Genomic DNA, 22,596 nt, shown 5'->3' on the forward strand with positions numbered 1-22,596 from the left:
AATATGATTTTACATATTGGAAGGAAGGAAGTTGGAAGGAGTTTACCTTGTAAATTGTTGCTATGAGCTTTGGGAGAGCTATAAACCAATTCTTACCCATGGTGACATATATCTACACATTGAATTATTCTTTTCAATCTGATATCATTGAAAGTAAACAGCTGGTCCACTCCAGGGGACAATTTTCCATGTTAAATGTCATTGAACATGAAATTCACTCTGATGCTATCAAAATCTTCTTTTTTGTAGCAGCTCTAATCTGGTATCACTTTTCTATAAGTTTTGTAATAGAATTAACCAAGAGCTAATAGTATTGTCTGTCCTTGTCTCCATTTTTAAAAACTAATGTTCGTAATTCCTCTTGGAGTCTGACACTTAGACCAAAAAAATAGCTCTCATATATGCATACGCAAACAGGGCCATTTTGAAGTTTTAGAGAAGTAAATAACAATTTATAAATGTGTCGGGAGTCACAAATTTACTCTCTCGGCAAGTCAGATATGGAGAAGAAATTGATTTCTTCGTATAATTTACTTACCTTCAAAAAGAGACCCTACCGGCTGCTGACGAGCTGCTTAGTCCCAGCTGCTGATTCTCACAGTCCCTTTACATAATGATTTTTCTTTGAGATAATTGTTCAGTGTTGCTGTTATTGTTGCCTCAACATTTGCTCCTCTCTGAGGTTGTGTTTGCTGGGACACATGATGCTTTGGTAGAACCGTTAAGAAGGCAGGGCTCCAGGGGTGCCTGGGTGGCTCAGTCAGTTAAGTGTTGGACTTCAGCTCAGGTCATGATCTCACAGTGTGTGAGTTCGAGCCCCCCACTGGGCTCTGTGCTGACAGCTCAGAACCTGGAGCCTGTTTCAGATTCTGTGTCTCCCTCTCTCTCTGCCCCTCCCCTGCTCATGCCCTTTCTCTGTCTCAAAAATAAATAAAAACATTTTTAAAAAATTAAAAAAAAAAAAAAAGGCAGAGCTCCATAGAGACAGTGCTGGGGCGAGAGAGCCAGAAAGGCACTGGGCGACTCTGTGCCTCACTGAGGAAAATAATTAAACCTGGGCAAAGGGGATCCTAAGAAACCGAGAGGCAAAATGTCATCGTATTCATTCTTTGTGCTAGCTTGCCGAGAGGAGCGCAAGAAGCACCCGGATGCTTCAGTCAGCTTCTCAGAGTTTTCTCGTAAGTGCTCAGAGAGGTGGAAGACCATGTCTGCTAAAGAGAAGGGAAAACTTGGAGACATGGCAAAGGTGGACAAGGCCCTTTATGAAAGAGAAATGAAAGCTAATATCCCCGCTAAAGGGGAAACAAAAAAGAATTTGCAGGATTCCAATGCACCCAAGGGTCCTGCTTTGGCCTTTTTCTTGTTTTGTTTTGAGTATTGCTCCCAAATCAAAGAAGAACATCCCAGCCTATCCATTGGTAATGTTGCAAAGAAACTGGGAGAGACGTGGAATAATACTGCCACAGATGACAAGCAGTCCCACTAAAAGAAGGCTGCTAAACTGAAGGAAAAATCTGAAAAGGATATTGCTGCATACTGGACTAAAGGAAAGCCTGATGCAGCAAAAAAGGGAGTGTCAAGCTGAAAAAAGCAAGAAAAAGAAGGAAGAGGAGGAAGACAGGGAAGATGAAGGGTATGAGGAGGAAGATGAAGAGAATGATGATGAATAAGTTAGTTCTAGCAGTTTTCTTTCTTGTCTATAAAGCATTTAAGCCCCCCTGTACACAGTTCCTTTTAAAGAAAAAGATTGAATGTAAGGCTGTGTAATATTTGTTTTTAAACTGTACGGCATCTTTTTTTGTATAGTTAATACACTCCTAAATGTGTCTTTAGATAGCCCTGTGTTGGTGGTACTTTCAATAGCCACTAACCTTGCCTGTTGCAATGTGGGGGTGTAAATTGGCATGGAAATTTAAAGCAGGTTCTTGCTGGTTCACAGCACAAATTAGTTATATATGGGGATGGTAGTTTTTTCATCTTCAGTTGTCTCTGGTACAGTTTATACAAAATAATTGTTGCTCTGTTAACTGAATACCGCTCTGTAATTGCAAAAAAAAAAAAAAAAAGTTGCAGCTGTTTTGTTGACATTCTGAACACTTCTAAGTAAATACATTGTTTTTATTTAAAAAAAAAATAAGGCAGAGAAATGTGGCCAGGCAGGATGATGTTGCACTCCAGACAGTTCCCTACACAGCACTGATGCTGAGTTAGGAGCTGGCAGACTTACTAGGAAGCCTGTCCAGGCAGAGAGAAATGACCTTATAATAAGCACTGTGTGCATAGCATCTAATTGTGGAGCTAGATACAGGCTAAGGAAACTAACTGAGAAGGTTTTCATTTCTAAGCTCTGATCCATCTGAGAAAGACTACAACTCTGACCACAAATGCCAGCAGCAGACAACATCATGATGCCCAGGAGAGGGACCAGGCTAGCCACATCCCAAACTTATCAAACCAGCCATTTTGTAATTTGGTTGGAGGATTCAGAGAACACCTTGAGGTAATGATGATTCATTTATTTTGCCATTATGAGATCAGATGTTCACAATGCTCCCTGAGAGGAGCCAGAGAGAAAATAAAATATGAGAGGAGTTGAGAAATTATCTTCCAGAAAGATTGAACATTACCTAAAATGTCTGTTTATAATCTCAAATTGGACTTGGTTACGAAACGAAAAGGATGGAATGCTGTATTTCCCCCACCACTCAACAGGTTCCTCTACTTATCAAATCTGGTGCCCAGGCTACATGCACTATAAATGCAGCCTCAAATAAAACAAATAACCCTCAGCATAGGGTTCCTAACAGAAATAAATGCAGAAGATAATGACAGGCAAAATCATATTTCATTTATGGCTGGCCTTTAATTTTGAATCTCAATAACTCAGGAACTCAAGTGAGCTGGGATAAACCTTGCCTAGTATTCTGCCTAAGCTAAATCAGAGAAATGATCTGTAAGAAAAAGGTCAGCTCTATTTCACCTATATGAAAATGGTTATTTGTTAATCTGACTCACTTTTATAGCAAAAGGAAGAACAAAAATATATAAATTTAAAAAAAGATGAATACAAATAAAAACCTACACTGGAACATTAGTACAAATGGATAATAAAGGTGAAGAAACAGGACAAATGGGAAAGCACAGGCCTGTTATTTAGAGTGACATTGGCCTAAACTGATCTGTCCATGCCTTCTAGGACAACCACATTAGTCCTGAACTTGGTTATTCTTCAGAAGAGAAAGTATTCTATAGGAGCCAAAAGCAGGCTCCCCAAAATGTGCTACTTTGGCATATCGATTATGTTAAACACAAGTTCCTTAAGAAACAGCCAGTGCAAGGACACTCAGACCCTCTTAGGTCCTCCTGAAATCAGGAAATAAATATCCCATATGAAACCTACTCTCCTTGTACCAAGAAGTAAAAGGTCATCCTTATCACTAGAGATAGCAACTTTAAAGTTGAAAGAACGACAGAAGCAAAACAGTTACTTTTCTCTAATCACTGCCTCAGCCCAAATTCCACTTAGAATTCCTCACTAATTAAAGTTTCCAAACATCTGTTTTCTTTATCCTGTCAATTCTCACAAATTTATTGTCTCTTTGTCTAAAAAGTATGAAAACAGTCTGCCTTGGTCATTTCTTTAAATCTCAATTTCATTATTGGGCTTCTGTGTACATGTAATAAGTTTTGTGGGCTTTTTAATCCTATTTATCTGTCTCATGTAAATTTAATTCTTTGTCCAGCTGGAAGAACTTGAAGCATAGAGGAAGATTTTTTCCTTCCCTATAATACAAAGAGAGAAATATTATGCTTCCACTTTTCTGTTCTATTTTACAACCATAAGGTAGAGAGAAGTTGCTGGAACACATGTTTTTAATTCCTTGGAAAACCCCAACCCACTGGGTGTAGGTGGGGGGCTCTAATCTTTGTAAACCCAAAGATTAAATGAAATGGTCCTCTTATTAGGGGAATGGAAATGGGGAGGTAGTACAATAAAAATGATTTCCAATCCCTAATTTCCAGAAGACATAAAGCAGATAATTTATGATACAGAGACCTTGAAAATAAATCAGAAAGTGAAAAAGTTATAAGCACATCTCACTTCTCATCAGTTTTCCATCTGATGACAATAGGGTACAATAGGAATATCTATTTCTTCTTCTTATTTTCCATATTATATAACCCCATTTTTTGACATTTGATAGATTAATAGAAGCAAAATATATATAATTACACCTCAGCCTGCATGAAAATACCCATAGTAGTTTGGTTTTTTCAAATGAGACTTGGAATAAAGGCTTAGAGTGTCAGGAATGGTAATTATGCCTGGTATATTTTAAATTTAAGAAATTTGAAATTCCTAGTCTAAACCTTTTACAGTTCTGCTTATATAGCATTACAATAAAACCTTGTATTGCGAGTGATTTGTTCTGTGAGTGTTCCACAAGACGAGCAAACATTTATAATAAATTTTAACTTGATAAACAAGAGATGTTTTGCAATATAAGTAGTACATGACAGCAAATGTCACATGATTACAACCGAGTCAGTGGTTCTTCTCTCTCTCTCTCTCTCTCTCTCTCTCTTTCTCCTGCTGCAGGATTGTGGGTGATTGTCTCCCATGCTCAGATGCTTGGCCTCAGACCGTGGTGTTTGGCAGAAATCAGTGATTTTTCAGAACATTGGAAGGTGCCCACAAATGGCATCCGACTGTTGCATCCGACTGTTGCATCCAACTGTTGCATCGTGAGCAACAGCAAGAGGTTATGGAGATCTCCTCTGCAGAGGAGGAGATAAAGGTGGACGAGTCCCTCACTTCAAATGGGATTAGGGAGATGCATAAAATGTCAGAAACGGGGTAAAATTTTGTAGAAAACCACCACTTAAATAAGGCTGTAGCAGTGCAAGTGATGAATCTACTTAACGACAATGTAATGTCATATTTCCGAGAAATCCTCAAAAGGAGGCAAAAGCAAGTGCCATTGGATAGGTTCCTTGTTAAAGTTGCATGAAAAGAAAAAGATTCCATTGAGCCAATAGATAGCAGTGATTCCATTAGTGATAGTGAAAGTAGTCCTACACAATAACCCTCCTCTCTCTTGTCTCCCTCAGACCAGCCATGAAGGTTTTCTTTTTTTTTTTTTAAAGGGAAATACAATATTTTATTTTTTTTTAATTTTTATTTATTTTTTTCCTTTTATTTTTTTTATATGAAATTTATTGACAAATTGGTTTCCATACAACACCCAGTGCTCATCCCAAAAGGTGCCCTCCTCACATGAAGGTTTTCTAAGGTAAGTACAGGTTAATTTGTTTTTCTTTATATTTTGTCTTTTTAAAAAATTATTCTGTATTATATTCCAGTATGTTAATCATTTTTATATGAATATTTTAGGTTGTGGAATGAATCATCTGAGTTTCCATTATTTCTTATGGGGAAATTCGCTTTGCTATACAAATGCTTTGGATTACTAGCATGTTTCAGGAACGAATTATGCTCCCAAACCAAGGTTTTACTGTACTTACTGTTTGTTTGTTTGTTTGTTTTTCCTAGAGTGATAAGTAATTTAGTTCATCCTCTTGCCTTCAGGTACACTCACGCTGTCTTTTCCAGGAGATAGGACTTTTATTAAAAATTTTCAAAGGAAGAATTTTATAATAAGTTTTACTAATTTATTCTCATTTAGCTTAAACATGTCAGGAAATGTTATTTTAAGTAAATTTGTAATTTGCATACTGAAGTCTTAACACTTTTCTCATAAGGAGAAATAATAGACTCTTGGGCAGATCATAAAGAATTTCTTGTAACCTCTTTTTCTAAAGATTAAAAATATATTTCCTTTCCTCAGCACCTCCCCCCATATATTTGGAATTTTTGTATTCTCATCTGACATGCCTAACTCTCAAAATCTACAACTATTTTTGTAGGCTATCTTCTGAACTTCCACTCCCGCTCATCTTCTAGTTCTCTGACAATAAGGGAAACAAATTCAAGGCCATTTCTCTGCAGCATCTTGCTTTTCTGTATCACCAGATGTGTGTAGAGCTAAATCGCCTGGACCTGGGTGGTCATGCAAAATTCTTTGTTAGAATTAGCTCATTTCTTTAATAGGTCTTATGAAGCCTCCAGTATGTAAAAGGGTAGGAACAGCTTTCCTCCCACATCCTCTCTAGAAGATTATAATTAAACAATAATAAAATTTTTAAATAAAATTCTGATCTTCTGGAACATTTATAGATATAAGGTTGGTGAAGTCCTAGCTGCTTGTTCCTTTTAGTGATCTGAAAACATGTGAAATATATCAGGGGCAGAAAGACTGTAACTAACTATCAAAGCCACATTTTAAAAAACCACCAGGGAGACAAAAGGATATTTAGAGATTAAGAGTAGCTTACATTCTTTAAGGAAAAATAAGAAGAATAAGAGAAAGCATTTTCGATTAATAACAGAGTACATCATTGCTACTAAAGAGGTGAGCAATTAGAGAAGCATTTAAACTTTTTTCAACACAGAATTTAGGCTTCTCACAACATACAAATTGATTATAATTCTAAAAGTATTTTAATAGTATTTTTCCAATTCTAACTTTAAAACTCTTAATTCATTCTAATTTTAAGGCTGTATGACTAAAAAATAATTTCCATAGCAGAAATTTAATGTTAACTGGGTAAAAATAGAGTTAGCTGCATTGCTTCTTTTTCAGTTGAAATACCTTCACATTGATAGTACAGGCAACATTGATAGCAGGGATGATTAATTATTCTTCTGAGTATAGAATCTGAAATCAAATGATAATTTATTAATATCTGTGCCAGTATCTGTATCAACATTGTGATGGTTATTTGGACATAACTGTGGACAAACAAAAAATCCCAATAGTAAAAAAATAAGCAAAGCTTATCTTAGAATGGAAATACAGTTTTATTTAAACCTGAGTCTCGGGGCGCCTGGGTGGCGCAGTCAGTTAAGCGTCTGACTTCAGCCAGGTCACGATCTCGCGGTCCGTGAGTTCAAGCTCCACGTGGGGCTCTGGGCTGATGGCTCAGAGCCTGGAGCCTGTTTCCGATTCTGTGTCTCCCTCTCTCTCTGCCCCTCCCCCGTTCATGCTCTGTCTCTCTCTGTCCCAAAAATAAATAAACGTTGAAAAAAAAATTAAAAAAAAAAATAAATAAACCTGAGTCTCCAAGAAAATCTGTTAGCTGTTTTTACTTCTTTAAGACAACTATACATTCAAACTAAGTCAAAGGGATATATGCACCCTATGTTTATAGCATCATTATCTATAATAACCAAATTATGGGAACAGCCCAAGTGTTTGTCAATTGATGAATGGGTAAAGACAAGATGGTACATATACACGATGGAATATTAGTCATAAAAGATTGAAACCTTGCCATTTGCAATGATGTGGATGGAGTCAGAGTAGTATTATGCTAAGTGAAATAGGCCAATCAGAGAAAGACTAATACCATATGTCTTCACTCATATGTGGAATTTAAGAAACAAAACAAATGAGCATAGGGAAAAAAAAAGACAGAGGCAAACCAAGAAACAGACTCTTAAGAATAGAGAACAGGGGAGCCTAGGTTGAGTGACTAGGTTGAGCCTAGCCTTAGTTGAGTGACTCTTGATTTCGGCTCAGGTCATGATCTCATGGTTTGTTGGTTCGAGCCCGATTCTCTGTCTCCCTCTCTCTGCCCTTCCCCTGCTCACGCTGTCTCTCTCTCAAAATAAATAAACAAACATTAAAAAAAAAGAATAGAGAACAAACTGATGGTTTTTAGAAGGGAGATGGAGGGTTAAATAGGTGATAGGGATTAAGGAGTACACTTGTTTTTGTTTGTTTGTTCTTTTTATTCTTTTTTAGGAGTGCACTTGTTATGATGAGCACCAGGTATTGTATGGAAGTGTGGAATCAAACTTAAGAAAATATTTCTGAGATGGTTGATATGTTTAACCAATTTAAAATTTGTTTCTAAATGATCATACTTCCTGATAGTTTTAATCTGATTTATTAATATATTCTAATTCACCTAAGAGTTTGGAATTTTTTCTCTATGTAAACCTATGTGTTTTATGTCTAAAATTTAATCTTGATTTTTGCTAATACACAACTTATGGGTTAGTTTTGAAGCAGTTGATTCCTCCAAAGGACTAAAAACTAAGACTTGCCACATTAATAGACAGTGAAATACAGGATCACAGAAGTAAATGCAGCAGTTTAGTAAACAGTATCCTTCCTAGTTAAGTTCAGTTGAAAAAATTTAATAATTATTATAGATTGAGTTCAAAGGCACTTTAACAATTTCATTCTACTATCACAAAGATCAGATGAGAGACTAATAATTTATCAATTCAAAAAAATAAACTGGGCAGAAAATACAGTGAGGGAAATATAATAATGTGCTTGGTGATTGAACTAGTGTTTTTCAGACTGTTATTAGGGCCATTGTATCAAAATAAGGTGTTGCAAAATATATTAGCATTATTTATAAAATGTTAATCAATTTTAATTATATTTTTACCCTTTCAAAGTTGGTAGAATTATGCAATTCACTTTTTCCAGGGGAAAACAGTAAGCCCAATGATCAATTCTTGAGTTTCCCATGACTAAATGCAGTTTAAAAGCTATAAGCATAGTCCAAAAACCAGTGTTAAATAAGCACCTGAGTTCTGGAGTCAGACTATGTTGACATCCTGGTTTTACAAAGTGCTAACTGTATGATATTGGGCAAGTTTATTAATTTCTCTGAACTACAGTATTCAAATCTATAAAGCTACTTTCACTTGTTAGAATGAGGCTTAAATCAATTATTGATATGTATGGAATATTTACAACAGAACGTGACATATAACAATGGTCAATAAGTGTTAGCATTTTTGCTTTTCAGAAAATTGCCTTTCTCTAATTCTGAAAGGCATTTTTGTATAAGATGGAATGAGAGAGATAAAGCTTCTGAGAACAGTCTCATGTTTTGCTGTGCTCACAATTGTTAACATCTATTATATATGTTTTGCTTTTCTGCATTTGTCCTTTGTTCTGATTATATCTAATTAGTATATTCTAAAATTATTCAGTTAGTTAATTTCATTCCAATCATTCTTCTCCATCATCACTATTCTTAATTCCCTCACATTTTCACATTTTGTAATCTATATACACCAATTTTCAATACTTCTTATATAGTTTCTCCACATTCTTATTCTCACCATTAATAATAATTGCTTGTAAAATATGTAGTTATGATTGGATTAAAATATTAAAAAATCACATAATCGTTGGAGTTTTAAAAATGGAATTAAGGGGCACCTAGGTGGCTCAGTCAGTTAAGTGTTTGACTCTTGATTTTAGCTCAGGTCATAATCTCAAGGTTCGTGAGTTTAAGCCCCACATCAGGCCTTGCACTGAAAGTGCAGAGACTGCTTGGGATTCTCTGTCTCCCTCTCTCTCTCCTCCTCTCCCACTCCCTCCTCTCTCTCTCTCAAAAATAAATATTAAAAATTGAATTTTTACTGTTTTTAAAAATATTCTATGTCTATATTAAGTTCAAAATTGAAAAAAAACTTATTAAAATTTTTATATCATGAACTTTCTAGGCAATTTTTTAAAAGGATGGAGTTTTTAACTGATTTAAATTGATTTGATTCACTGACTATAAGGAAAATAATTTTCATGACTTCAATTTCATTTTAGGGCATATCAATGGTATATGAAGTAGAATGTTCCATGTGTACTTGAGAAGAAGATATATTCTGCTATCGGTCGTCTATACTAGAGATGTCTCTTTGATCTAGTGGATTTATAGTGTTGATGTCTTCTATTTCCTTATTGATCCCCTGCCTAATTATTTCATTAACTGTTGAAAGTGAGGTATCAATGTTCCCAAATATTATTGTTGAGTTGTCTATGTCTCTCTTCAGTTCTGCCAGTTTTTGGCTTCATTTATTTTGAGGCTTTGTTCTTAGGGACATATGTTGTTAACTGTTTTCTTTATAAGGGATTGACTTTTAGCATTATAAAATATCCATTTTGCCTCTAGTAAGAATTTTTTGTCTTAATATATTTTTGTCTGATGTTAGTGTAGTCATTCTAACTCTTTTTTTGGTTATTGTTCCTATAAAATATCAGTTTCTATCCTTTTACTCTACATATATGTGTTATTGAATCTGAAATGTGTGTTTTATAGACAGCATATAATTGAATCATGGCTTTTTCCTTTCTCCATTCTTCTAATTTCTGTCTTTGATTGTAGTATCTTATCAATTTATACCTAATGTAATCCCCGAAAAGATCAGACTTATTTCTGCCCCTTTGCTTTTTGTTTTCTATATATCTTATGCCTTTTTCCTCTACTAATTTATTAGTTATCTTTTTTTGTTAAATAGATATTTTCTTGTGTAGAATTTTAATTTCCTTGTTTCTTTTACCATATTTTTTAGTTATTTTTATAGGAGTTTCCCTAGGTATTACAATTTTTATCTTAACTAAAAATAGTCCAGTTCAGATAAATATCAACTTAGTTTTAACAGTAAACAAAAACTTTGCATCACTATACTTTCATTTCTTTTCCCCACCTCAGTGCCATTGTTGTCAAACAAATTACATTTTTATACATTATAAGCTCATCAATATGGTTTTATAATAATTGATTATACAGTTGTCTTTTAAATCAGATAAGAGAAAAAAAAGGCTACAAACAAAATACATACATTGTGTCTTCTGTATTTACCTACACAATTATCTTTACCAGTGCTTTTTATTTCCTTGTGTGGATTCAAATTACTGTGTACTATCCTTTCATTTTAATCTAAAGATTCTCTTTAGATTTTCCTATAGGGCAGAACAATTAGTGACAAATTCCTTTAGCTTTTGTTTAGGAATGTCTTAATGTTTTCTTCTTTGTAGGATAGTTTTGCTGAATATAGAATTCTTAGTTGACTATGTTTTTCTTTCAGTCCTTTGGATATGTTTTGCCAAAACCTTCTGACCTCCATGGCCTGTGATAAGAAGTTAGCTGTTTATTTTATTGAGATTCTCTTATATGCTAAGATACTTTGCTCTTGCTGCTGTCAAAATTTTCTCTTTGTCTTTAAACAGTTTGATTGAAATGTATCTATGTGTGGTTTTCCTGGATTTGGTCCTACTTGGTTTATGTTGGGTTGCTAGGATATGTAAATTAATATTCCTTGGTTTTTGTTTTGTTTTGTTTTAATATAATCTGGAAAATTTTTGCCACTTATTTATTCAAGGAGATTTTTTTTTTTTTGCCTTTCCCCCCTCTCTTCTCCTTATGAGATTACTATTAAGCATATGTTGGTATAAATGATGATATCTCACAGGTCAGTGAAGCTTTATTTTTCTTCATTATTTTTTCTTCCTGTTCGTTAGACTGGTTATTTTCAATTCAACTATCTTCAAGCTGATTATTTTTTTAAGTTTATTTATTCATTTATTTTTAGAGAGAAAGAGAGAGCACAAGCAAGGAAGGGGCAGAGAGAGAGAGAGAGATAATCCAAAGCAGGCTCTGCACTGTCAGTGCAGAACCCAACGTGGGTCTCAAATCCTTGAGCCATCAGATCATGACCTGACCCAAAACCAAGAGTTGAATGCTTAATGAACTGAACCACCTAGGTGCCCCCAAACTGATTGATTCATATCTGTTGAGCCCCTGTAGAGAAATTTTCATTCCAATAATTTTATTTTTCAATCACAGAATTTCCATTCATTATTATTATTATCATCTCTTAATTCCTCATATTTGGTGAGACATCATTTTCATATTTCCTTTAATATTCTAAACATGATTTCCTTTAGTTTTTTTTTAAACTGTATTTATAATTGCAGATACAAAGTCTTTGTCTACTAGGTCTAAAATCAGGCTCCTAAAGAACAGATCCTACTGACTGCATCTTCCCCCATGCGTGGACCATGTTTCCCTCTTTCTTTACATGCTTCATATTTTTTTATTAAAAAAATTGTGAGTTTTCTGAGCTAATTGCATAATCTGTATTCCTTATACTAAATAGCCACTGAAGTCTCTGCTTCATTAGTTTAGTCATCAACTAATGATGGGGCAGATTTTTCCTTAAATGACTTGCACAAAAATATCTATTTGCCAAGGAGCTTTGTATGTGGTGAGGCATATTTTAATTTTGGCACTTTGTTTTTTTAATGTTTATTTATTTTGAGAGAGAGAGAGAGTATGCACACGAGAGTGGAGGAAGGTCAGAGAGAGAGAGAGAGAATCTCAAGAAGCCTCTGCACTGTCAGTATACAGCCCACCAATCATGAGACCATGACTTGAGCTGAAATCAAGGGCTGGATGCTCAACCCACTGAGCCATCCAGGCACCCCTAATTTTGGCACGTTAAAACTGAGGTCCTTGGGTGTACCTGGGTGGCTCAGTTGGTTAAGCGTCTGACTTCAGCTCAGGTCATGATCTTGTAGTCTGTGACTTCAAGTCCCACCTTGGGCTCTGTGCTCACAGCTCAGATTCTGGAGCCTGCTCTGCATTCTGTGTTTCCTTCTCTCTCTGCCCCTCCCCTGCTTGCACTCTGTCTTTCTCTCTCTCTTAAAAATAAATAAACATTTGAATTTTTTTTTAAAAAGTCACCCCAGAGTAAGTACTATTCTGAACATTGAGCTTCTCTATTTTGTGTGGTTTTCTTTAACACAAATTACATTATTATGCAACCTACTCTTTTGAAGAGTCTAAATGTATATAATTGCAAAAACTTGTTGTATCTTAAAGAAATATTTAACTAAAACATTTTATTTCTGTGAAATATTTTCATCTTTGTTAGAAAGTTGTCACAACTGCTTAGGTGAAAACTGGACACTTTAACATCAGCTTTACAAACATGATTTTAATGAGCTTTAACTTTTAAGATATTCTATTTCCATTTCCCAAAACAAACAATGTTTACAAATTGTATATCAGTTTTACATAGGTTTTTCTGTTATTTATTTTAATGTTTGTCATTCTACATACCTCTATTCATTCTTAATCAAAACAAATTTTAAAAATAAGGAGAGAGATGAGAAAGATTGAAAAAATGTGATTCTTCCCCCATTCCAATTTGGTACCTTATTCTTTAAAAGGAAAAATAAAAAGAAAAGAGTGAAAAATTCATATAGTAATATTCTTCTGTGAATGAGTTATTTACTTAAACAATGTGTCAGTCCATAAAAGATACATTATTTTCATCAATTTTGGTGAAAATCCACTTAGCATTCTAAGTAAAGTCATATTTTTCACTTTATTTATCCATCCCAAAGCAAAGTTTCCTGGTTGAGACTGTTTGGAATTCTTTTTCTAATTTTCTATGATCCAATGTATCAAATATTAAAAAGAAAAAATATTTTTATTAGCCATATTGCCAGAAGAAAAAGAGGAAAGGGGACTTCTCCTTGAGAATTGCCCTCTAAAGAGGCCCGTCAAAAGCCTGTTGAAGGAAATGCCAAGCTTGATTGTTTGAAATCTCAACTGTACATATTTCCATTAAAATCCCATCCAGGTCCATTTAATTTATTCACAAATAAACAAAATGCCCTTTATTGCATTGAATGCAGTTTTGACAGATGGCTCTTAGCATTCTGTCCAGGTGTAGAAGACAAAGATAAATGAATCTGTTCTTTTTAATTCATACACTTTATGACTTTCATCTCCACCTGACAGCATCCTTTGGCTCTCTACTTCATGAACCCAATAAGCGACAGCTCTTTTTCTAGCTGGAGATTGCTTCATTGTGCTTCTAAAGAGTAGCTACCTCTATTTGAAATAATCAGTTTGAGAGCACAGCAACAAAACAAATTATTCTCACCAACATTTCAAACATATTATTATACAGTTTATTAGAATTATCTTAAACACTCATAGACCTATTAGATTTATCTATGCATGGATTATCTGTAACTAGAGTCTAAGGTGATTAAGACTTTACGATATTCATTACTATGTAAATGCTAATTAAATGTCTGTCATCCAATGTAAAGCAAAATTAAAATTAGGTTTAATAACTGAAATTAATTTTAAATTACTTATCAATAACATTAAATACTGAAAAGCTGAAACATTGAGCTTGTATTTAAATTATACCAACTTGTCATTGCCCAAAATCTTCAAGCATGTTTCATAATACTGTTTTAAAAAATTTAGTGGGTAAATTTTAAATAGTAAATTATTACTACACATTATTTTATTTATAATAAAATAAACCCTCATTAATTAAAAAAAAATGGGAGAATGATATAAAAATATTCTGTTCCTATGGATTGAAAAGCACATGAAATGTGAATGTTAAGATACTGTTTCTCATATTAATATGACCTCCTGAAAAAGAATTATACATTTTTTCTTGAAAAAATAAACTAGTCCTTATAATTTAATTTAGGAGTAGAAATGTACTATAGTTTATTTTTACTGGCATAAAAAACAATCTATCTGCACAAAAGTCAACAGTTATTTGCTTTTTGAAAATATTTATATTTATCTATTTAAATAGATTCCCATATTTTTAAAAGAGTGGTTTCTAAATTGTGATTTATAGAATTGTCTCAGAATTGTCTATACCCTCAGAATTGTTTATACCCTTTCAGGTGGTTGTGAGATCAAAATTGTTTTCAAAAGCATACTAGGCATTATTTCATGTTTGCCTTTGCACTGTGTTAACATTTGTACTGATGGTGTAAAATAATTGATAGTGAGGAAAATTACAAGTGCCTTAGCAGGAATTAGGGCAATAGCACTAACCCATACTAGTAGAGATCACATTCTCAACCACAATCCCCACATCAAGGTCATTTGTATACTAATGCTCATTTTACACTACTTATAATCAGCATTTGACACAATTATCACCTTCCTTCTAAAGAAAAAACTTCAATTTAATTCAAAGACAACAAATAATGTTTGTTTTTCCTTTAACACACTGGAGACTTCTCAGTCTACTTTGAATGTTTCCACCATTCTTCCATACCTTTTAACAGATGGAGTATACCAGAGAAAAGTCTTTGGACATCTAAATACCACTGACACCATAAGAACTCTCAAATCAAGATGAGACTTCATATTGAAGTCCTATCAGTATTTCCATTTGGATGTCTAATAAATAAGAAAACACTTTTATTTTGGAAAACGAGGGAGAAGATCATAACAGAATAAAAATGTTTAGAAATGTCTGGAGCTATGAAACAAATAGGGTCAGAATGACAAAAGAGCAAATCAGTAAGAATCTACCTGAAAAGAAAGTTGACAGAAATAAACAATATAGCCTTAACATTCCCTCTACCAGAGACTAGTGAAAATATGGACCAGTTGTAGAGGTGTGAATTAAATTGTGTTAATATGTTTCAGTTTCTCATACATTGAGCAGCTAGCTTTATAATTAACTCCAAGAGGATTATTTAGTTCAGTCTGCTCACTTAGGAAAGTCAAAGATTGTTCAAACCCATGCTTAAATATGAAAAGTCAGTTAAAAATGGAGGGAAAAATCTCAACTACATTTGGAAAACTTCTACAAATTTGGGAGAAGAAAAAATGTTGATACAAATTAAATGCCATAATTTTCTCTGATTCTTTTTAAAAGAAAAGAGGTTTATTCAGATATATAATACATCACAAAACTCACCTATTTAAAATGTACAATTCAGCTGCTTTTTGTATATTTACCACAATCTAGCCTTAGACCATTTTTAGTCATCCTATAAAAAAGAGCCACTACCATCAGCAATCACTTTCCCTCTTCCCCTCACTTAGCATTAGGCAAATATATATCTACTACCTCTTCTTGTTAGTGACTTCTTCCACTTAACATAAAGTAAGGTTCATCCATGTTGCAGAATATTTCATTCTTATTTAAAACTGAAATGTTTATTGAAATAGTTGTAGATTGATACATAGATACAGAGAGGCCCTTTGTATACTTTATCTACTTTCTCCCCAAAGACAACATTTTGCAAAACTATGGTATAACACCACCACAACTAGGAGATCAACATTGATCCAATCTGCTGATTATATTCAGATTTTCCCACTTTTACTTGTACTTCATCATATATATATATATATATATATATATATATATATGTATGTATATTTTAATTCTATACACCTTCATTACATGTACAGGTTTTTGTATCCACTAATACAGTCAATAATCTCAATAGCTCCATCAATATAGGGATCCCTCCTGTTGACCTTTTATAATTATGGCAACATCCTTCCCACCTCTCTTCCCTCCTATAACCCTGGCTCTGGTAACTATCAATCTGCTCTCCATTTTAAAATGTTACATGAATGAGGGGTACCTGGCTTGCTCAGTTGGAAGAGCATGTGACTTATGATCTCAGGGTCATGAGTTTGAACCCCACGTTGGGTGTAGAAATTACTTAAATAAATAAATCAACTTTAAAAAAATGTTATATGAATGACAGAATACAATATGTAACCGTTAGCATAGTCTCTTTTAACTCAGTGTAATTCCCTCAAGATTCTACAAAGCTCAGGTCATGATGTCATGGTTTGTAGGGTCGAGCCCCACATCAGGCTTTGTGCTGACAGTGCAGAGCCTGCTTGGTATTTTCTCCCCTCTTTCTCTGCCCTACTTCACCTTGTGTACTCTCTCTCTTTCAAAATAAATAAATAAACATTTTTTAAAAAACTGTCTTTGAACCAATTAATTTCTAGTTTGATTCTTTGATGAGTGCTACTTTGGTTCTAATCCTGGATCTACCATATCTAGTTTACGCAATGTTGGACAAGTTATTTAACTTCTCTGTTTTACTTCCCTTATCTAAAAATAGTAATCATATGGATAATTTAGATAGTAACTGTCTAACTCAAAGAAGTGCTATATAATAATTTATGCAAAGATAAACTTAAGAATTTTAGCTTTACTATAACGTGGAAGTGTCTTTGATTTCCTCCAAAGATAGGACTAATGGGTAAAAAATTGGTTTGTTCTTATTAGGTGCTTTAATGTCATGGACTCCTAGAATAGTATTAAGTACTTCTGTGTGTTTATATTATATTTCAAAATAGACTGTGCATTGTCATATGATGCTATTTTAAATTATGGCTGATATTTTATAATCAAATATAGTAGCAGATTGATATAATTAAAACAACACTGGGTTGGAAGTTCATTTCAATTTACCCAGTTGAAATCATTTAAAGTCTTGAACTTTACTTTTCTCATCTGTAAAATAAGATTTGACTAGATAGGCTCTGGGGTTCTGTAAATCTCTTTATTCATGGTTGTGAATAGTTTCCATAATTAAAGTGTCTTATTTAAATCATTCCTTCCTCCTGCTTTAATGACATAGTCATGTAAAGCATATGTGTTCTTTATTATTCTAAATTGCTGTCAGAATGCATGCCAGGAATCAAGGAGACAGACAAGAGCTGTCATTTACTTACTAGTGGATTACTCTATTGATGAGGAGTTCTATATTCAAGCAGTACTTGAATCTATCTTACTTCACTGATAGTTGAACTTACTTAATATTCTTGATCAGGCAAGAATATTGTCTCTTGATAGTCTCAGAAAGGTTGTTTAAGAATGTTCTGAACCTTAGGTCCATACATGTATGTCAGAATTTTAGTGGAAACTTTGCTATTCTTCTATATTTGATTCCTCATAAATAGTAGCAAAACAAAAACAAAGATTAATGCACCTGTGATCATTTAGAAAAGCAATTAAATAGAAACTAAAAAAATGAAAATCAAGTTAAATGATTAGTCCACTAATCAAGCTTATTTGTCACTTCATTTGCCAATGAAGTGATGGTGGCACCTGGAAATCAAGATTAAGTCAGACAAAGAAACAAAATATGTTAGTGTATTGAGTTTAATTTCTTCCATCTGCAAGGCTTCAAATGGCTATTTAAAAATTCTCCATTATATATTGGCTCCAACAATCACTGGGAAAAGAAACTTAAAACAAATTGTTTACAGAACAATTATTTATGCAAATATGTAACAAAAGATCTCTTAGCAAACAATCTATTGCTAATCCCGGCTTATACAACTTCAAAGTTATTTGCATGTATTAATACTTTGCAAGTCCTGATAATATCATCATCTTTCTTGTATTTATCCTTCTATGGGCTCTTTCTTTCCCCACTAAGAAATTTCTTGTTCAGACTTACATTTTTCAAGAGACAATTCAAAAGCTATCTTTTTGTAAAATGTTTTAAATTCCTTCCTACCACGATTTCTTGGTATAGGTCTATTTGCTCCCTGAGTTTTCTGGGAGTAATGTGTATACGTTTATTTTACTCTTATTTTACTGAAATTGTGTTTTCAAATGTTAATACTCTAAATAGAGGATAAATTCTTTCAGGATATAAATTGGGTCTTACATTTCTTCATTGTAGCATGGATGCCTGGCACAGAGTGTTAGAAACTCAGTAAGTGTTACAAATGCCAGTGGAGGCACACCTTCCTATAACAAGGCAACTCTGCTAATAAATGCTAGTTGAAAATAATGAGGTTGAGATTTTGAGAGATACACAAACACCTTTAGGCTGATGGAAAATTTCTGTGAGAGGATTCTGGGAAGATGGCGGCGTAGGAGGACGCTGGGCTCACCGCGCGTCCTGCTGATCACTTAGATTCCACCTACACCTGCCTAAATAACCCAGAAAATCGCCAGAGGATTAGCAGAACGGAGTCACCGGACCCAAGTGCAGACGAGAGGCCCACGGAAGAGGGTAGGAAGGGCGGCGAGGCGGTGCGCGCTCCACGGACTGGCGGGAGGGAGCCGGGGCGGAGGGGCGGCTCGCCAGCCAAGCAGAGCCCCCGAGTCCGGCTTGCAAAAGCGGAGGGGCCTGACGGACTGTGTTCCGACAGCAAGCGCGACTTAGCGTCTGGGAGGTCATAAGTTAACAGCTCTGCTCGGAAAGCGGGAAGGCTGGAGGACAAAGGGAGGGTGAGCTGCGGAGCCCCCTGACGACAGAGCTCAGTTTGGCGGGGAACAAAGGCGCTCGCCAGCGCCATCTCCCCCGCCCATCCCCCAGCCAAAATCCCAAAGGGAACCGGTTCCGGCCAGGGAAATTGCTCGCTCCGCGCAAGCACCCAACTCTGTGCTTCTGCGGAGCCAAACCTCCGGCAGCGGATCTGACTCCCTCCGGCTGCCACAGGGCCCCTCCTGAAGTGGATCACCTAAGGAGAAGCGAGCTAAGCCTGCCCCCCCTGCCGCCGTGCACCTTGCCTTCCCACCCCAGCTAATACGCCAGATCCCCAGCATCACAAGCCTGGCAGTGTGCAAGTAGCCCAGACGGGCCACGCCACCCCACAGTGAATCCCGCCCCTAGGAGAGGGGAAGAGAAGGCACACACCAGTCTGACTGTGGCCCCAGCGGTGGGCTGGGGGCAGACTTCAGGTCGGACTGCGGCCCCGCCCACCAACTCCAGTTATACACCACAGCACAGGGGAAGTGCCCTGCAGGCCCTCACCACACCAGGGACTATCCAAAATGACCAAGCGGAAGAATTCCCCTCAGAAGAATCTCCAGGAAATAACAACAGCTAATGAGCTGATCAAAAAGGATTTAAATAATATAACAGAAAGTGAATTTAGAATAATAGTCATAAAATTAATCGCTGGGCTGGAAAACAGCATACAGGACAGCAGAGAATCTCTTGCTACAGACATCAGGGGACTAAGGAACAGTCACGAGGAGCTGAAAAACGCTTTAAAGGAAATGGAAAACAAAATGCAAACCACCACGGCTCGGATGGAAGAGGCAGAGGAGAGAATAGGTGAACTAGAAGATAAAGTTATGGAAAAAGAGGAAGCTGAGAAAAAGAGAGATAAAAAAATCCAGGAGTATGAGGGGAAAATTAGAGAACTAAGTGATACACTAAAAAGAAATAATATACGCATAATTGGTATCCCAGAGGAGGAAGAGAGAGGGAAAGGTGCTGAAGGGGTACTTGAAGAAATAATAGCTGAGAACTTCCCTGAACTGGGGAAGGAAAAAGGCATTGAAATCCAAGAGGCACAGAGAACTCCCTTCAGACGTAACTTGAATCGATCTTCTGCACGACATATCATAGTGAAACTGGCAAAATACAAGGATAAAGAGAAAATTCTGAAAGCAGCAAGGGGTAAACGTGCCCTCACATATAAAGGGAGACCTATAAGACTCGTGACTGATCTCTCTTTTGAAACTTGGCAGGCCAGAAAGACTTGGCACGAGATTTTCAGGGTGCTAGATAGCAAAAATATGCAGCCGAGAATCCTTTATCCAGCAAGTCTGTCATTTAGAATAGAAGGAGAGATAAAGGTCTTCCCAAACAAACAAAAACTGAAGGAATTTGTCACCACTAAACCAGCCCTACAAGAGATCCTAAGGGGGACCCTGTGAGACAAAGTACCAGAGACATCACTACAGGCATAAAACATACAGACATCACAATGACTCTAAACCCGTATCTTTCTATAATAACACTGAATGTAAATGAATTAAATGCGCCAACCAAAAGACATAGGGTATCAGAATGGATAAAAAAACAAGACCCATCTATTTGCTGTCTACAAGAGACTCATTTTAGACCTGAGGACACCTTTAGATTCAGAGTGAGGGGATGGAGAACTATTTATCATACTACTGGAAGCCAGAAGAAAGCTGGAGTAGCCATACTTATATCAGACAAACTAGACTTTAAATTAAAGGCTGTAACAAGAGATGAAGAAGGACATTATATAATAGTTACAGGGTCTATCCATCAGGAAGAGCTAACAATTATAAATGTCTATGCGCCGAATACCGGAGCCCCCAAATATATAAAACAATTACTCATAAACAGAAGCAACCTTATTGATAAGAATGTGGTAATTGCTGGGGACTTTAACACCCCACTTACAGAAATGGATAGATCATCTAGACACACGGTCAATAAAGAAACAAGGGCCCTGAATGAGACACTGGATCAAATGGACTTGACAGATATATTTAGAACTCTGCATCCCAAAGCAACAGAATATACTTTCTTCTCGAGTGCACATGGAACATTCTCCAAGATAGATCATATACTGGGTCACAAAACAGCCCTTCATAAGTTTACAAGAATTGAAATTATACCATGCATACTTTCAGACCACAATGCTATGAAGCTTGAAATCAACCACAGGAAAAAGTCTGGAAAACCTCCAAAAGCATGGAGGTTAAAAAACACCCTACTAACGAATGAGTGGGTCAACCAGGCAATTAGAGAAGAAATCAAAAAATATATGGAAACAAACGAAAATGAAAATACAACAATCCAAACGCTTTGGGACGCAGCAAAGGCAGTCCTGAGAGGAAAATACATTGCAATCCAGGCCTATCTCAAGAAACAAGAAAAATCCCAAATACAAAATCTAACAGCACACCTAAAGGAAATAGAAGCAGAACAGCAAAGGCAGCCTAAACCCAGCAGAAGAAGAGAAATAATAAAGATCAGAGCAGAAATAAACAATATAGAATCTAAAAAAACTGTAGAGCAGATCAACGAAACCAAGAGTTGGTTTTTTGAAAAAATAAACAAAATTGACAAACCTCTAGCCAGGCTTCTCAAAAAGAAAAGGGAGATGACCCAAATAGATAAAATCATGAATGAAAATGGAATTATTACAACCAATCCCTCAGAGATACAAGCAATTATCAGGGTATACTATGAAAATTTATATGCCAACAAACTGGACAACCTGGAAGAAATGGACAAATTCCTAAACACCCACACTCTTCCAAAACTCAATCAGGAGGAAATAGAAAGCTTGAACAGACCCATAACCAGCGAAGAAATTGAATCGGTTATCAAAAATCTCCCAACAAATAAGAGTCCAGGACCAGATGGCTTCCCAGGGGAGTCCTACCAGACGTTTAAAGCAGAGATAATGCCTATCTTTCTTAAGCTATTCCAAAAAATAGAAAGGGAAGGAAAACTTCCAGACTCATTTTATGAAGCCAGCATTACTTGATTCCTAAACCAGACAGAGACCCAGTAAAAAAAGAGAACTACAGGCCAATATCCCTGATGAATATGGATGCAAAAATTCTCAATAAGATACTAGCAAATCGAATTCAACAGCATATAAAAAGAATTATTCACCATGATCAAGTGGGATTCATTCCTGGGATGCAGGGCTGGTTCAACATTCGCAAATCAATCAACGTGATACATCACATTAACAAAAAAAAAGAGAAGAACCATATGATCCTGTCAATCGATGCAGAAAAGGCCTTTGACAAAATCCAGCACCCTTTCTTAATAAAAACCCTTGAGAAAGTCGGGATAGAAGGAACATACTTAAACATCATAAAAGCCATTTATGAAAAGCCCACAGCTAACATCATCCTCAACGGGGAAAAACTGAGAGCTTTCTCCCTGAGATCAGGAACACGACAGGGATGCCCACTCTCACCGCTGTTGTTTAACATAGTGCTGGAAGTTCTAGCATCAGCAATCAGACAACAAAAGGAAATCAAAGGCATCAAAATTGGCAAAGATGAAGTCAAGCTTTCGCTTTTTGCAGATGACATGATATTATACATGGAAAATCCGATAGACTCCACCAAAAGTCTGCTAGAACTGAAACATGAATTCA

At 35.7% G+C, this 22,596-nt stretch overlaps 1 protein-coding gene across 1 annotated transcript; it reads left to right on the forward strand.

Annotated features, from left to right (window-relative positions):
* The first annotated feature begins 1,090 nt into the window (after nucleotides 1–1,090).
* LOC115513411 (high mobility group protein B1-like) lies at nucleotides 1,091–1,486 on the forward strand. Its single transcript, XM_032593325.1, has one exon. The coding sequence runs from the start codon at nucleotides 1,091–1,093 to the stop codon at nucleotides 1,484–1,486; it is 396 nt and encodes a 131-aa protein (XP_032449216.1).
* The last annotated feature ends 21,110 nt before the right edge of the window (nucleotides 1,487–22,596 follow it).

This window comes from Lynx canadensis, chromosome B2, assembly GCF_007474595.2.
Source record: "Lynx canadensis isolate LIC74 chromosome B2, mLynCan4.pri.v2, whole genome shotgun sequence".
Lineage (NCBI taxonomy): Eukaryota > Metazoa > Chordata > Mammalia > Carnivora > Felidae > Lynx > Lynx canadensis.

Excerpts from the sequence above, each read along its gene's own strand:
- LOC115513411 (XM_032593325.1), top strand. The coding sequence starts at position 1,091 with ATGTCATCGTATTCATTCTTTGTGCTAGCTTGCCGAGAGGAGCGCAAG.